We start from the raw sequence: 16,255 nt of genomic DNA on the forward strand, positions 1-16,255 counted from the left end.
TCTCCCTTGGGAAAGTGGCCCATCTCCTGGAGGATTGCTCCCACTGCTTCCAGCTTCTTCCAAAAGAGTCTTGACAACTAAAAAGCAAAGAACATCAAGGGCTTTCTGAGTCTGTTGAGATTTATGGGTTCATTTTCAACTTGGCAGTGAGAGCTGGCCTTAAATGCATCTCAGCAGAGATACCAAATAGCAACAGCCTCCTACCCTGTCTGTATAAGAGCTGCCACCTCCTTTCTGTTAACATGTTAACAGCCCCTTCCCTTATTTCAGGAGCTGACAAAGGCAAAAAGAAATCCTCCTGCTTTTGAAAGTGCAAAGGGCGCTGGAGCATGAGCCCCATGTGCTTGTGCTGCGGTGAAATAACGAAAGGGTCTGTGCTTTCTGTGGGCTTCTGGCCAGCGGCAGAGCTCCTCTCAAACAGGCAGTGACACAGTGCTGCTGCTGAGCTGCCCTTCAAACAAAATCTCCATGAGAAAAAACCCTCTGGTGAGCACAAGAGCCAAGAGAAATCAATTTCTGTTTAGCACCAAAGTCTGATTTATTTTCTCAGACACTTTCTCAGCAGAATGCACATTCTATGTACTTTACTAAAAGATTCCTCAGTAAATAAGACAAAAGTGAAAGAAAAATAAGTTCTTGAACAACCACCAAATTCCTGTGCATCCTCAAAGGAAAAGGAGAAAAGCTTATGCATGTCTCCAGCAAGCTGAGGGCACCATATAGAGGCAGTGTGCCAATTTTCCTGTAGATTTTTAAATGCTTTCTGTGTCAGAAGATATTTGTACATTCCAGACATGAAAATAAATGTTGACATGTAACAGTTATATCCTGGTCTGTTGCTGTGGTATATTTTGTGAATGCTGTCATCTGGGACTTGCTTTGTTTGAGTAGGTGAAAGGTATTTTTCCACTCTGCAAGTGTATGTATGTGTACAGCAGTAGTTGAGAAAGACCTGGTCCAGGTTGCAAGGCAAGCTGATGTGCCCGGCCCTGCATAGGCACAATGTAGGCATTTAATCCATGAAATATCTCAAGTTGCTTCTGTGTAGGTGAGATGCATTGTGTATCACAGTGCAAATAACCATGGCTGTAGAACTGAAGTACTTTTCAAAGCACTTTGTGGGGAATTTATTCCATAGGGTTTTTTCAATACAATTTCTAATCTTTATGTAATATGCAGTGGATAAGTTTATAAGCCATTCTGACAATCCATATGACAAATGGAAAAAACTGTCAAGTTCTGTGAAGATAAATCATATCTCCAAACTCCAAATTATAATTTCTTGGAGCCAACCACATTGGCAAAAGAAATTGAACAGATACAGTATATTATTTCCTGAAGATTCTTTAAACACCACCACCAAAAAAAGAGCTGATGGTGGTTTCCAGAGGGAAAACCGCTTTCAAAAAATACATTGTGTGATAATGTCACTACATGTAAATTACTACTCCCTTTTCAAAAGCAAGAGAATTCCAGCTTCTCAGTGATGACCATGTTTAATTCCTACCTGGAACCAACAATACTGATTGCACTTCAGAGAAATTAAATACTGCAGGGTCAGAGAGTTTGAAAATCCCACCTGAATGATGAAGCATCAGTGCTAAGAGGATTGGAAAACAAACAAAACCAAACACCAAACGAAACCAAGAAAACATCCAAACAAGCCCCAGAAAATAAGGAAGACATTACCCAGAACAAAGTGTTATAGATGAACGTTCTATAATGTGTTAAAGCGTTTTTAAAACATGTCATACTGACATGCTTAAACTTTGGTATAATGCCAAAAACCCTCAGGGTCAACCTTAGTATTTGAATTATAACCTGAAGAATTCAGTGGAATAATACAGAAATTAGCAGCTTTACAGCTTACTGGAAATCAAACATGTCCCAACAGGACATATTTTAAATATTTGTAATCATAAATTATCTGTATAATTGCATTATGGGGCCACATTTAGTAATAAAGGGTTAAGTCAACAATAGTTTTCTTATTCAATACAAGAGACACTTTAAGACTTTTTTTCTTCTTTTTCTTCTCTTGGCATCATTTGGATTTCTGAATTTTTTTAATTACCAACCCTTAGCCCTCAGTCCACATCAGGAGTTACACTGAAGATTACTTCCTTGAGTTGACTTATATTGTGCGTGGTACCTGAGAAATGTACCTGCAGCTCCCTTCAAGGGCTCTGGTGTAGCTCCACCACCTCTGCTAGTGATTCTGTGTGTTCTCAGCATTGCTTAATAAACATGAAATATGTCTTTGAAAGCTCACTTATATCAGGCTGGGCTTGTATCGGCTAATAACACAGACCCAAAGATGCCTTCTAGCAGAGAGCACAGCCCTATGTTAGGGGAAAATGGCCGAATAGTTTTCTATGCTAGCTGAGCAAGTAGTCATGGGGAGGTCATGGGGGAACCCGTTACTGAGGACAGTGGAAGTTGAACAATAGGTTGGGACTTCAAAAACATGCCTTATGTTTCAGGGCATTAATGAAACTCTATGCCATCCTGAATCCAGTCACCAGTGAGGTTCAAATGCTGACAGCCCAGTTACCCCAAGCCATGCTGTTCCCTTTCCTGGGAGATGGAATGCGATCCCACTGCGGTGGATGACAGCCTTTGCCTTGACTAGATGTCCTGTGCAACATAGCTGCTTGATACTTATACTTGTATTCCTGGAACAGCTGCAACCCTGGCCATAACACACTTCAATAACACTTAGTTAAGCCTCAGAGTAGCATCTTTTTACCCTCGGACTTGTGCTTATTGGGAAAGGTTTGCTCTAGAGATTTCACAGGTTTCTGTGTTTTTGAATCAGTAAAGCCAAACAAGCAATAGGATAGAATCATAGAATGGTTTGGGTTGGAAGTGACCTTAAAGATCATCTAATTCCAACCCCCTTGCCCTGGACAGGAATACCTTCCACTAGAGCAGGTTGCTCAGAACCCCATCCAACATGGGCCTTGAGCACTGCCAGGGTTGGGGAATCCACCACTTCTCTGGGCAACCTGTTCCAATGCCTCACCACCCTCACAGAAAAGAATTTCTTCCTCACATCTAATCTAAACATATCCTCTTTCACTTTGAAGCCATTCCCCTTTGTCCTATCACTGCAGTTCCTGATGAAGAGTCTCTCTCTCTGGCTTCCTTCTAGGCCCCCTTCAGATACTGGAAGGTGCTATGAGGTCTCCAAGCAATCTTCTCTTCTCCAGGCTGAACAGCCCCAACTTTCTCATCCCGTCTTCATAGGGGAGGAGCTCCAGTCCCCTTATCCTTGATATCAGGGTACAAAGTCATGACCTGGTTCATCTCTCTGTAAGGAAAAAGGGAGCACAGCTCCCTGGGTATGTTTACTTGCTGGGCAGAGGATGGCCTTTCAGCTGGGGCGTGCCAGTAGTCACTGTAAGAAGCGCTGGGGTAAGCACAGGCTTTCTGGAAGAAGCCTGGTCTGTGGCTGGAGTCTAACAGGAAGGGCTGCCGTGGGGGCTGGCTGGGGGAACAGTGCTGCTGCTGCTGCAGCTGGTGCTGGTGCTCACTGTACAAGTGAAGCATGTCCGGGGGAAGAACTGCGGACTGCAGCAAAACATGCTGCTGAGTCCCCAGGGTCTGTTTGTGCTGAGCACCATCAGGGACATAGCAGCTCCTCTGCCCCGTTCTGTGCATGCCACAGCACTCATGAGGCCAGCTGTGCTCTGGGCACATCCCGCCTCGCCCAGCAGGGAGCACTGTTTGCTGGAAAGGGCGCCCCAGTGAGCAGGTGTGGTCCAAGCTGTGAGGGTGGCGAAGTGAGAACAGCTTGTGCCTGAGGTCACCGCAGTGATGAGGGTTGTCCATCAGCTCCCTGTCCTGAGAGGTTTGTATGGACCAGTTATAGCTGTAGGTGCCATCACCAATGGACATGGCTGACATCTGCTCCAGGAGCGGCTGGTCTCGCAGCAGCTCTGGCTGTGGCAAGCACTGGTCCAGCCCCAGGTCAGAGCTGGGACCACCCGCCCAGGCACTGGATATCTGCTCAGGACAGCTCCTCTGGGAACTCCCTGAGCAGGAGGAAGGCCCTGCACCGCCTCTGGCTTCTTGCAGAGTTTCTGTGCAGGCTTCGCAGGGTGCAGGCTCTCCTCTGGTCTTGTACAGCGAGCAGTTACATCTCTCCTCCTCTTTCCCCAGGGTTAACAGGACCTTTGTTTTGGCCCTGAGCTCATCGGCAACTGAAAGCTGAGCTTGACGTAGTCTCTCTGGATGGTAAAATTTACATTTATTGCCATAGGTGCATTTTTTACCTGAAAGAGTCAAAAATATCAGGCAGAAGGTTGTCACTAGCACCAACATCAATTAACACACTCATCACTTCTCCCCAGCACCAGGCATTTGCATGGGTGTGATGAGAACAAACAGGGAAAAGAGGAACTGCTATTTTCGGATTTGGTACTGTTGACCCCAGATTTAAATAATGCTGACATAAATAACAGGGTGAAGCAACAGTGAAAGGAAGCTTCTGCTATTTTGGAAGTGTCTGATATTCATTTATGTTTTGGTTCCTGCACTCAGTGGGCTGGGATGTCTGCTGCTACAAAGGGTTGCTTTCAGAAATAGCATAGGGGTTTACCTCTGAGAAACCTGCACATTGCTGGAGAGGTGTTGGGAGGGGAAAGGGGGAAAGTGTTTGGATGGATTTTCCCAAGTGCTACAGCCCAAGTTCACTTCACAAAGTGAGAAATGTGTGCAGGCAGGGTGGTCAACACAGCCATGGTGCCCAGTTTGGGTGCTGTGTGCAGGCAGGGATGGAGGAGCCAGAAACAGCTGCTGCCTTGGCTGAGGTTGAAGCTACTTAAGCAGGAGAGGAAAAAAGCATCACACTTTAGAGCAGCCCCAACCTAAGTCCCTACCACACAAAGCAGGACAGCACATGGCAATGTCACTTGCCCTTAACCAAAGGGAAGCACCACTGGGATGTAAGGGGCAGGAGGAAGAGGAGGGGCAGTTCATAGCATAAGAAGAAACCCACCATAGGGGCAAGGCTGCAATTTTTTTTCAGGAAGCACTGGCTTTTTGCTGAGGAAGTTATCAAGAGTAGGTCCATGCCGGCCTAATGGATCATCAGGAGGCATAAACCTGGAAAAGTAAAAAAAGTCATGGATATAAGCACTTGTCCATGCACACTGGATGTCTCAATGATGTGCATTTCCCCAGAACACCTGAGCTCAGCTCAGCCTCTCAGACATGGTGCAAGTGCCTTATTGAAAACCTTCCCCAGTGGGGATGGTGAAGGGTCAGAGAGACCAGATTCCTGTCTCTTCTAGAAAGTTATGATTACAAAAGCACAGGAAAAAGTGCTGTTCTGTCTTGTAGGAGAATTAAAAATACTGCCAGCCAGGTTTCTCTCATGGATTTAATTCTCTTTCTTTTAAGAAACAGAAATTAGAAGATATCAAGCTGTGGTTTAACATCCCAGCTTGAATTGGAAAGAAGCAAAGCTGGTCACTAATGCTGTCATTCAAATAGAAAAGTTCACAGAAGAGTGACATGGGAGAGTTTAACACCAAGTAGTAGACTACTCCTGAGGGAGTAGGAACTCAAGAAACAAGATAAGAGAAGTTGCAGTAAATTCCTCTCAGAAAAAGGCTCATGTATTCTGCTCCTCGTGGGTCGTGCATTGATGTTGGAGCTGACTTGGCCCATAATGTTTAAATTCTAGATTACATAACACAAACTGTCTCTTACCTGTTACTGACAAAAGAGTACATGAGTAGTCGCTGCTCAATAAACCATTTCCATTCAGGGTTTTCATTTTGGAGATCCCGGTAGTGGTCATTGGAAACAATGACTCCATCTTTTTCATAAGCAACTTTCACTATATAACGATCATCATAGCAAACTACTCTCTTGCCTTTCACCTTCCGAGAGGGTGTGTAAACAAGGATTGATTGCTTTTCAAGCTCTTCAAGAATGTGCTGGTCTGATTGGGTGGTTAGCAGAAATGGATAGGATGAGGGGGGGAGGAAAGAAAAAGAAACTAATTAAAAATGACCAGGTCTCAATCATCTGCTAGATGTTTCAGCAATTTAGGCAACTCACAGCATTGTGATTTTCAGATGCACTGATATCTGTTGGTTATTTGGCAACTTGTAAAATTTGAGACACCTTTTTTTTATTTTTAAGTCTTACCTAAAAGGATGCCTTGAATTCTACACCAGAGGCATACTGAACCCTTGTAGTGCCCTTTTTACCCTGCTAGATCTAGAAGGCTCGTAACCAGCCCTGGTGTGAGCTTTGTTTGGAGATAAAATGTGTGTGTGTGATAAAACAAAGAAATAAACTTCTTTTGCTGCTATTTAGAACACTCTGACTTCTTACCATTCCTGGTCTGCAAAAAGGCAGATCCCCAGATGCTTCATCTGCAGACACCAAACTGCTGGCACAAATCCTGCAGATTTATTCCCATACAAACTGAGTCTCACTCCCCTCCATAGACTTTTGCTGATACACTTCCTTCATCCAGAAGAGGAACCCTCTTCCGTGAGGGTTCCATGTACCTTCTGTATCGGGTAACAGGCTAACAGATAATAGTCATGCAGTAATGAATGTCACTGTCTCCTGGCTGGACTTAAAAGCTCTGTAGACTCACTGTGAGCTGGAAAACTGCTTCTTTAACTCTGCTGGCAACAACTTGTGCTTGTAAAGCAGAAGGTTCAAAGCAGTGTAACAAATCCTTGTAAGTAATTTTAGCTACTAGCCAGGAGCAGTGAATGGGGCAATGAATTAATGCTAATTTGAGTGGTGGGAAGCCTGATACGCAACTTGCGCTATGCTTGTCTTTGCAGGGCAAAACTGTACTGGGTTCTTCACACCCCCTCTGTCTCTAAACTGCAAACTATACCCAGGAAGGTCACCTACCTGCAATGGGACTGTCTTGTCGAGGGGGCTCCTTTCTCCAGAGTGGGACAAAGACCTTGATGTATGTGTGCCCCCTCTCTCGAAACCAATCCACCGCCAGCTGGATCCCCCAGCAGGAGAATACCTCTTTGTTTCCATGGCTATAAAAAAAAGGAGGATGATGAGGTAAAGCTTTTATGAAGCTTAGAGTTCTCTTTAACCAAGCCAGTAAAGGTTAGAAAAGGAAAAATAAACAACTTTTGTGTCATTCACCAGTTTCCAAGAAAACAACCTGGCAGGGTGTCCTGGTTAAACAGATCCAAATACCTCTTCAGAAGCAGAACCAAAAAAATTTATCTGAAGCAGTTTGGATGCTTAAAAACAGAGATATCCTATTGCCCATTTTTATGACCCAAGCCTGTTCCTTCCATCTACATCTGCATCTGGGTGCACTTGGGTACCAGCAAGTTATTAGGTCCAGTCTTTACATGCCTTGTCTGATAAGGGTTTTTGAGGAGTGAGAGTTTCTTCTAGCACCAGCAGAAATCCATTAGGCTCTCCAGTGAGAAACAAAGTGTGGCAACAGTACCATTAATGGCTGAAGCAGCTGCAAGTGTGATCACAGGGCATTCAACTGCTGATCTCCTTAGGAAACAAAAGGCAAACTATGGGGGAAGAAAAACTGCAAGAGGCAGGACATAAAATATAGAGAACCTAACCCAGGACACTAAAAATGGGACAAGACATCAGGGGAGATGACCACAGGCACCTCATAAACACTTTTATCTTGCCCTAGTTGGTGGATTTTGTCTTCATTGCACAGAGAGGTAGGAAAGCCCTAGAACAAATGTTGTCAAAGATGCCAGCAAGAAGAATTATCTGAAGAATTATCAATATTCAGCATAAGACAGAAAGGATATCACCTCTAATTGTTTTTCTTGAGGTTGTTTTCTAAGTTTCTCCCCCTCCCTGAAAGTTCATACTGCTTGGCATTCACTTATCTAAAATTCAACTACAATGCAGTGCATGTGTAAAGGAATTTGTTAACTACCTCAGCACGAGGAAACTAAAATGAACTCTACACAAAGTCCTAAATGAATAAACGCCCTCACAGTATGTACAGAAACCTCATCCTTGTACTTTGACCTTTCTGGATAATATCACCACAGTCTCACTCAGGCTTTCACCTCTGAAAAATGGACTTGTAAATTACTCTCTCAATTACTACACCTACCTACAGTGACAGAGCAGTCAAGGACGATGCTGCAGTCTTAAATGACTCTCCCATCACCATCCCCTGGGGATTCATCTCTAGGTACTGCCTACATCAGCCTCATAACCAAAGCTCCATTTTACACTCCATAAAAGTTTCCATCCTGAAATGGTGACCACAAATAAAAAATAGCACAATTTGGAGCAAGAAACCTCGTTGCCTAGTAATAGATACCAAGGCAATAGGAAGCCTTACAAAAACCCCAGCAATAATAAATGGTCTGAAGTGCTCTACACATCGAGAACAGCTGTTTTGTTTGGTTTTAAATGATAGGATCTACCCAGGATACACATAACATCACCTGGACAGGTGAATTGGAAGTTTGGGTGGCTTTTTCAGATAACTGCCTTTAAAAGACACTCTAGGTACATCTTTGATGCCACGACTCAAAGAAAGTTCAGCAAGTCTTCTTTAACATTGACTGCTTATATATATAATCCTGCGAGCTTTAGGAAAGCTGGTCTAGATATACCCCAGTGCAGAAGGGGTACTCAGGCACAGGTGAGTTGGCCAAAACGCCAAGCAGAACAAGCAAATGAGGCACCTGGAACTGTTTCTCAGCATTATCACTTAATCCATTTCCTGCTACATTGCTACAGCCAAACCTGGGGACCGTGTATCTAAACCAGTACGTACATGTGTGGTGTGCTGCACTGTCCACACAATGCTAGCATCTGCTGTGCAGCAGAGATGGGGACTCAGAGCTCTACATTCTACCCGTGTGGTCACAGATCAGCTCCTGTCAGTCAGTTATGTCCAGTCTGTGGACCATAACTGACCTGCCAGCAACAGGTTACATTGCACTTGAGTCACAGACCAGCCTGGCCCATTTCTCAGAAAATGAAGCAGTAATTTAGCATCAGTAGCATGCCATCATTAGTATGCAGTAAGTCTTTTTTAAACAGTGCAATTCCAACTCCTTTGAGAGGAAGTTTAGGCAAAACAACTCCTTTTGAAAACTGCAAATGGCCCCATCTCCACCGTTCATGGCACAGACTCTGCCACAGCTTTGTCAGAAAGGGGAGAGCCTAGTGCAGGGCTGCAGTGGCCTAGGAAAGGGCCTTTGTACCTATCACAGCTTTTAAACCAGGTGGAAGTGCAAGCACTAGAGTAGATAGCCTCTTTGGTGTGCAGTGAATAGGGTTATGACAGTTCCCTTTTCATATTAACACAACTTCATTTATTTTTTCCACTAGCTGTCCTAATTGTCCTGCCCACTTCCAATGGATAGGCTGGCAGGCAGCTAAGTTTCTCATTACATCTGATGGAAACACAAAGTGTACTGAGACATTTGATGAGTGAGACTGGCTGAAGGCAAGGTTATTTTCCATTCAGTTTCTATGGGTAAGCTGATTGATGGTTGAAGACTGCCAGCTCACTCGCTTTATTACCCTGGGGCATATACATCCTTTTCAAAACCTTGCAGTCTGCAGTAGGCCCTCAATGCCAACTCTGAAATGCTCCAGAAATACCAGCCCTAAGATATACATACAAATGGTTGAGACATTTTTCTCCACCCAGGCAACTGCGTCTTGAAGCTTTAACTTTGATTGTTTCATCCCTAAACTGCTGCTTCTGCTGCACTTTTATGGTTGTTGGTGTTGATGGTGATGCAGTTTTCCCCAGCAATGAGACCTAACATCCTTTTCCCCTAACTTCTGCATAGTCCTTCTCTGTCTGACAGCAGCAAACCAGAAAAATTAAAACAAAGATACTGAAAACACACACTAGGCCTATCCCATTAGCCAAAGCAAATGCCATTCAGCACCACTTTGAAAGGCATCCAGGATAGGAAAGCAGCTCCTCCTAGGCTATGCCAGTTCAGTACCAGCTGAACTGACAAGCTCAATAGTCTCCTCCATCATCCAAGTAGTCTTTAATTTTATCAAGACAGAGGTTGGGATGTTTGAGAAGAGCTGTAAAACCTTTGCTTTTCTGAAACTCAAAACTGCTTCACATTCCTCTAATTCCTTTTAGGTGAAATATTATGACTCCAAATCAGAACATCAGACTTCAATAACCTATCAGGCAAACATCTCTTGGACTCATGCTTTGGAATTTATTCTAGAAAAAAAATTTAAATTTACATGCCACAAGCATGTGTGGTTTCTCAAAACCCATTTTGGTGGGCATGTGGTCTAGGAGAGCAATACAGCATGCTAGCTCAAACCATCCACTGCACCTGTAATGCCTGGTTTAAATAATCTCTCTCTAGCAAGCTCCCATGCACAGGCTGGCACAAAAGGATGATCTCAGAGCTTTCCCACAGTACTCCAAGCTCAACAAATGCCCTATTTCATCAGCTACCAACCTACTCTGAGCCTCCTGCTCAGTGGCCAGAGTGCATCTTCTGTCATCTTGGAAACAATGCTGTCCTCTGCCTTGTCCACCTCTGCCTGTTCTAAAAAAAGCCCTGGTAAATCATTGAGGATAAGGTTGTGCCAGGAGACTGGAGAACAGAGCACATGACCCGTCAGGGGTAATATTGTCCCTGGCACAATGGAAAGGTGGGTGAGCAGCTCAGCCACACTGCCTGAGTGGGTGATCAGTTCTTCTGCAGAGAAGCAAGAAGGACACCTCAAGAAGGGGCTAGGGTGAAAATGCAAAGTGGGGCAGAAGGTTCAAACACCTGGCTACCTGAGCTCATGGCCAGACAAGGTCAAGCAATTTTGCTCTGGTGTGTATTTCCCACTCCTTGTGAGTCACCCTGAGCAAGAAACCCTTGTTTTCAGCAAGAATTTCTGCCTTTACCCAGAAGATGGCATAATTTGCTTAGTCTCCAGTTGCTTTGGCTTTGCTTGTCCACTTTGCTTGTCCCTCTAACCAGAGGGAATGTGGTCTCATCTCACCTCACAGGACAGCAAACCAAAGGAGGAAGTCCTCCTTTGCCCTATCCCAGCCTGCAGGGACAGGCTTGACCCTGCTGAGTGGACAGGGAAGTTAACAGAGAAAGCAGATGAATAGCCAGTGCATCCTGGACTCTTAACTCCTGGAGTCTCTTGCTGTCCATACTGCTTGGGTAAACAGAAGCCAACCCACTGCTGTCTTTGGACATCCCATCCACATGGACATGTCAGGTTCCCCGCGAGTAAGACTTCTTCTGTAGTGACAGGGCACTGCCTAGGAAATGTAATTGGACAGGATGGGTTGATGTGACATTTCCCAGAAACAGAATTATTAAGGAGGAAGTGAGTCTATTCATTACAGGTCAACTATCAATTCCCTGATATTTCCATAAAACTGAAGCCAAATCTAAAACCAACAAAAAATATACAAGCCAGGAACATTTTTGGGTTTTACTTGCAAGTCAAAACATTACAACTGTGATACTGTTAGAAACCACAGTCACTTGTCTTTATTTCCCCTCTCCTTCTTAGGTTAGTTGAGTGAGTCTGTCTATATGTTCATCAGTTTTTCCTGGAAACTTCTCAGCGTATGGATTCGGAAATCCTAGGCACCCATTTGAAAAGGCAAGGAAATTCAATGGTGAGCTAAAAGGGAGAGATACTGCCACAAACAGTAGTGGCTAGCCAGCTGTTGCCTTATAAAAGGTCAAAAAGTAGAGCAAGCCAGTGATTGCATGCAATGTGCATGTTTATGGGCATCAAGATATGAAGAACCTGTGCATCAACCAAAGAAAAGGAATAAGTGATCGTTCATACATTATACATCAAATACATCAGTGCATCTCTCACCTGAAGAAAAAACATACTTCGATCCGTCAGCTTTAAAATTCAAAAGCTTCAGAGGAAAAGAGATCCCTCTGAGGAAATGGAGCTTACCTCATTGCAACATTGCTGCCATCAATCACAATGGGTCTCAAGGAATCGGAAGAATCACTTTCGTCTTCTCCAAGCCGCTTCAACCCTGGTGTAGTGCTGCATGATCCACGGGCAACAAGTTTTAGTGGGGAAGGCTGAGCCTGGTTCTCCAGAGCTTGAGGTTTACTTCCCATCCGAATCAGTTCTTTCAACACATCATCCTCCAGGGCCTCTGGGCCCAGGTTCTCCAGCACTTTGCAGATGTCCTGCTTACCATAGCCCAGCTTGCAAAAAAGATCCAGCTTGCTCTGATTCACTTCCACCCCTGCTGCAGACACTTTTTTGGAGCGTGGTGGTACCAGTTTGCTAGAAATTGAACCAGCCAGTGCCATCTTAGCAGGCATTTGCATTCCTTTAAACCCAGTGTTCCTGTCTTCCTAGGCTTGTCCAACAGGCATCAGCTTTAGGGAGGGAAAGATTAGAAACAACCAAATGCAGGTGTTAAGGAAGAATGTGCAGTAATCTCAGTTATCTGCCTAGTGCACAGCAAAGAGACCATCACATCATCTGTCTTCTCTCTGAGAAGACCGTCCAGTCTTCTCTCAGTATTAAAGCATTTTTCTGGTCCACTCTCACTTATAAAAGCACCAGAGTGTCCCATACAATGTTTGTCACTCTCCAAACATTATGTCAGACAGGTGTCATCTTAATTCATGAGCTATGCCAGCCTGCCTCTACGCAGACAGCCTGTATGCGTGAATTGGTTCTTCAGACTTACCTCACAGGAAATTATATCAAGGACGGTGTAACCGGGGGATTTTCAACTTGCTCAGTGTGGTTTGTCAGCCAGAGATAAATATCTGTCAGATGTTATTGGATGGGCTCAGATGCCACAGCAACTTAACAAGTATAGCACATTTTATCCAGTGATTTAAGGAAACATGCTGTTTGCAAGGTATCTGGGAACTCTGAACATTTTTTGTAGTTTTGTCTTTCCTAGCATGTGTTTGTCTCTATGCACACAAGCTATACATTATGAAATTCTGTCACTCATCTATTCTGATAATGCCTGACTTACTCTTTTCCTGTTACTTGCTATTTCAGTGAGGGCTTTTATATTCAGAGAAGCAGCTTGTTTTTTGAAATCCCTCAGGGCAGTGCTTGGAAGCAGCCAATAGGCAATCTGGAAAGCAGTTTCAATTTCACTTATATTTATTATCGAGAGAAACTGGTAATTCAGAAATGAGTGTGCAAAAGTAGCAGAAAGCTACTTCATGCTTCTCCAGAACTGCACTATCTATGTAAGTTTCTGGTCTACCCAGTGACAGAAGGTGATGGGCAGCATATGCAGGAATAGCCTGAACTGCTTTAGCCCAACAAGGGTGACACAGAAGGACATACACAGTGACCACTCATCCATCAAGCCAAACATCTTCAGTCACTGTTGGCATACTTGCACTGGAGCTTCTCTTGCTGCATCACTGCAGTTATTGGTGCTACCTGGATAAAAGCTGTGGCTGGTTCTTCTACCCACGTTTAGGATGTAAGGGTGACCCTGTTCCCTTTGCTGGTTGTGGTCAGCAAATGACGCAGAATTAACTGACCAAATAACTACCTCAAGGACAAGCCCGGAGCCATAACAACATTGTACCCACCAGCTCCACTTCTCAGCCTGTCAGCCACTCCCTGCCCAGCAGCAGGCCACCCCAGGAGCTCAGAACCCAAAACCATGTGAAGGAAGGCATGGAGGTACTGGAAACAGGGAGCTGAGAGAGGAGTCAGAGTGAAGCTCCTACTGAAGAGCCCCGCGGGGCTGTGGGGAAGAAGTCCACATTGTGTTCAGTGAATTTAAAACTGATTAGTTCAGCAGGAAAGCATGATGATTAGTTATAACCCTACCTCATACAATTTTGATCTTTACTTTCCTATATAGCTTTATAACTTTCAGGTATTCTGTGGAAGAAATCTGGCAATGTGAAAAATGAGAAATTGCATCAGTAAAATAAAAAATACCTTAACTATGTCATAATCATAAGTGTAAAGCAGTTGCCATATGTATTTTTCCATCTAAACTAAAGCATTGCTTTTTTTAGTCAGTGACTGTTTTTCCTCACAGTGCACTCCATAAATATAACAATTTTTACATCTAATCCCTGTTTTTAATTCATTGACTAAAGATGAAAATGCAATTGACTGCTTTTTCATTATTGAAATGGTTTCTCAGCTTTGAAATAGCTATTCGCTGAGCTGGAATGCATTGATGTACGTAAATATAGCTGAAGCCATCACATCTGGGCTAGCACTGAAGAAAAATCTGCTTCCAGGTATGTGGTCAATGGCTCAAAACACTTAATGTGTACTACTTGACACAGACAACACTCAGGTCACCCTTCTAGAGAGGGAATTACAGAACAAAAATATCACCAGCTTACACGTTAGTAAACAGTCAGTAGTGTGCCCAAGTCCAACAGCTCAGTTGGTTGCTTATAACCAGCACAAAAAGAGAAATTTTGCATCACAGACTCTAGCTTTTGCTATCACAGACAAACAGGTTATAAAATCCCATTTATAAACTTTGTGACCTTAGTTTTCAAACTACTTAGATTTCGACCTGCCACTTTCCTCCCTTCATCTCAGCAGATCCCATTGGGAAGCTATTTTTGTTTTCACTCCACCGAAAGCCAAAACCTTCTCATTTCCTGGCTGAATTTATCCACAGGTAATGGTGTGCCCATCCTGTGTTCTGGCTTAAAAAGCACTCCTCTCTGTCTGTTGACCCCTTGTTGTGACCCCAGGTGCACACACACACAAACACACACGCACAGAGGAAATGGCTTCAGTCAGGTATCCAAAATTCTATTTTAATCTTAACATTCTAAAATGTTAACTTGTAAAATCATAACTATTTTTTAAAAGTACTTTTTACCAAAAAAATCAAAAGACCTCTTATGGTCTTCAGTCTTTCTTTTATTTTGACAGATTTTTTAAGATTAGAAAATAATAATTTGAAAAGCTTTCCTAAAAATGGTGATAACTACTTCATCTTGAAAGACTGTAAAGAATAATTTTTTCTTGTCCTTCCACCAGGTGTTTACTCTACTTGTGATCAGTCAGAGCAGGAGACCTGGTGCCCTGCAGGTGTGTGTTTAAGCAGCACCTCCAGCAGCCTCAGGCCACAGAACCACAATAAGGACCAGCTTGACTCACAGGGACCTAGGACTCCTCAAAGCCCCTACCAAAGCCACATCCTGCCTGAGCAGAGGCAGAGGGGACGTAGCCCCAGATAGACCTGGCATTGGTCTAGGCAGAGCAGATTTAGGTCTTCTCTAAAGTAGATGTGTGTGCTGAATAACACAAGGAGTGCAGCAAGAGCTCCCTGCTATGGTAGTGTTCCCGCTCTCACCTTAGGTCTGGACCACCTCTTCTTCCTCCTTCACACCTGAGAATAATGCTGCAAACCACCTAAGACTGACAGCCCATTCAAGCCCTGCAGTATTTCTCTGAAAGGAGATCAGCTGCTCTGCTTTCAGAAAAACAAGAATTTTTACTTTCACAAATTAGAGATGCACGTAAACTCTTAATAACAAGATCAGTCATTCGTCGTATGGATGACTAAGAAAAATTTGCCTTTTTCTTCCCCAACCTCACTGCTCCTTTTGCCAAAAATAATAAAGCCAAACTGTCCAGAGAGCGAGGTGTACTCACAGGTGACCCCACTGGCTCTGCACCTTACCTGACAGCTGTTCTTTCTGTGCCCAGCAGTATCTTCCCACCACCCGCTGGCCAGCAGCTGGATTCAGAGCAGTACTGGCCTCACAAGGAAGTCACCAGCTCGTATTTAGAGGCTTTATGGCAAGGCTGATGTCAACTGAGAGCAAACAAGTGCAGTGAGCAGGACAGAACTCCTTCTATAGGAAGGTTTTACTTCCTCATTTGGCTGGCCAAGCTCTCATTTAACTGTACCGTTTGATAAACTTTCACTTCAGTTTTCAAAAGGGAAAAACTAAAAAAAGAGCTTCCCAACATATCTCAGTTCTGAGTCACAGGAAAAGATTAGTCAAGTCCACTATGGCAGGAATCCATAACATAAGGCAGTAAGGACATGGCATATGAATTCTGGGTCAAGTGAAAAGTTTGCCACCAGGGTTGCTCCACCAAGTTAGGGTAGCCTCATTCCCATACATCTGGCAAATTTCTGACCTTCAGGGATACATGGAAAAAAAAAAGAATTTTAAAAAAAATCAACATTTTGCTTAGCACCTGATATTGCAAAGCCTCATTCAAACACTTCCACGTCTGAGGGAACCTGGTCTGGGAGACTACAACAAAACATGAAAAACTAAACAACTCC

General features: G+C 43.8%; 1 protein-coding gene across 1 annotated transcript; it reads right to left on the reverse strand.

Annotated features, from left to right (window-relative positions):
- Window positions 1–220: 220 nt before the first annotated feature.
- Window positions 221–15,707, reverse strand: ZC3H12D (zinc finger CCCH-type containing 12D). Its single transcript, XM_051811220.1, has 6 exons — window positions 15,638–15,707; window positions 11,926–12,365; window positions 6,892–7,031; window positions 5,719–5,953; window positions 5,003–5,109; window positions 221–4,277 (listed from the first exon to the last, which is right to left on the reverse strand). Exons 2-6 carry the CDS (start codon window positions 12,312–12,314, stop codon window positions 3,244–3,246), a joined length of 1,905 nt encoding a protein of 634 aa, XP_051667180.1. The 5' UTR covers window positions 12,315–12,365; window positions 15,638–15,707; the 3' UTR covers window positions 221–3,243.
- Window positions 15,708–16,255: the final 548 nt, after the last annotated feature.

This window comes from Manacus candei, unplaced genomic scaffold (genome assembly GCF_025592945.1).
Source record: "Manacus candei isolate 608988 ecotype Guabito, Panama unplaced genomic scaffold, ASM2559294v1 h1tg000081l, whole genome shotgun sequence".
NCBI lineage: Eukaryota > Metazoa > Chordata > Aves > Passeriformes > Pipridae > Manacus > Manacus candei.

Coding starts and splice junctions, on each gene's coding strand:
- ZC3H12D (XM_051811220.1), bottom strand. CDS start 12,314: ATGCAAATGCCTGCTAAGATGGCACTGGCTGGTTCAATTTCTAGCAAA. Junction 5,110..5,718: donor TACTCTTTTGTCAGTAACAG/GTAAGAGACAGT, acceptor TTACTTTTCCAG/GTTTATGCCTCCTGATGATC. Junction 4,278..5,002: donor ATTGCAGCCTTGCCCCTATG/GTGGGTTTCTTC, acceptor TGACTCTTTCAG/GTAAAAAATGCACCTATGGC.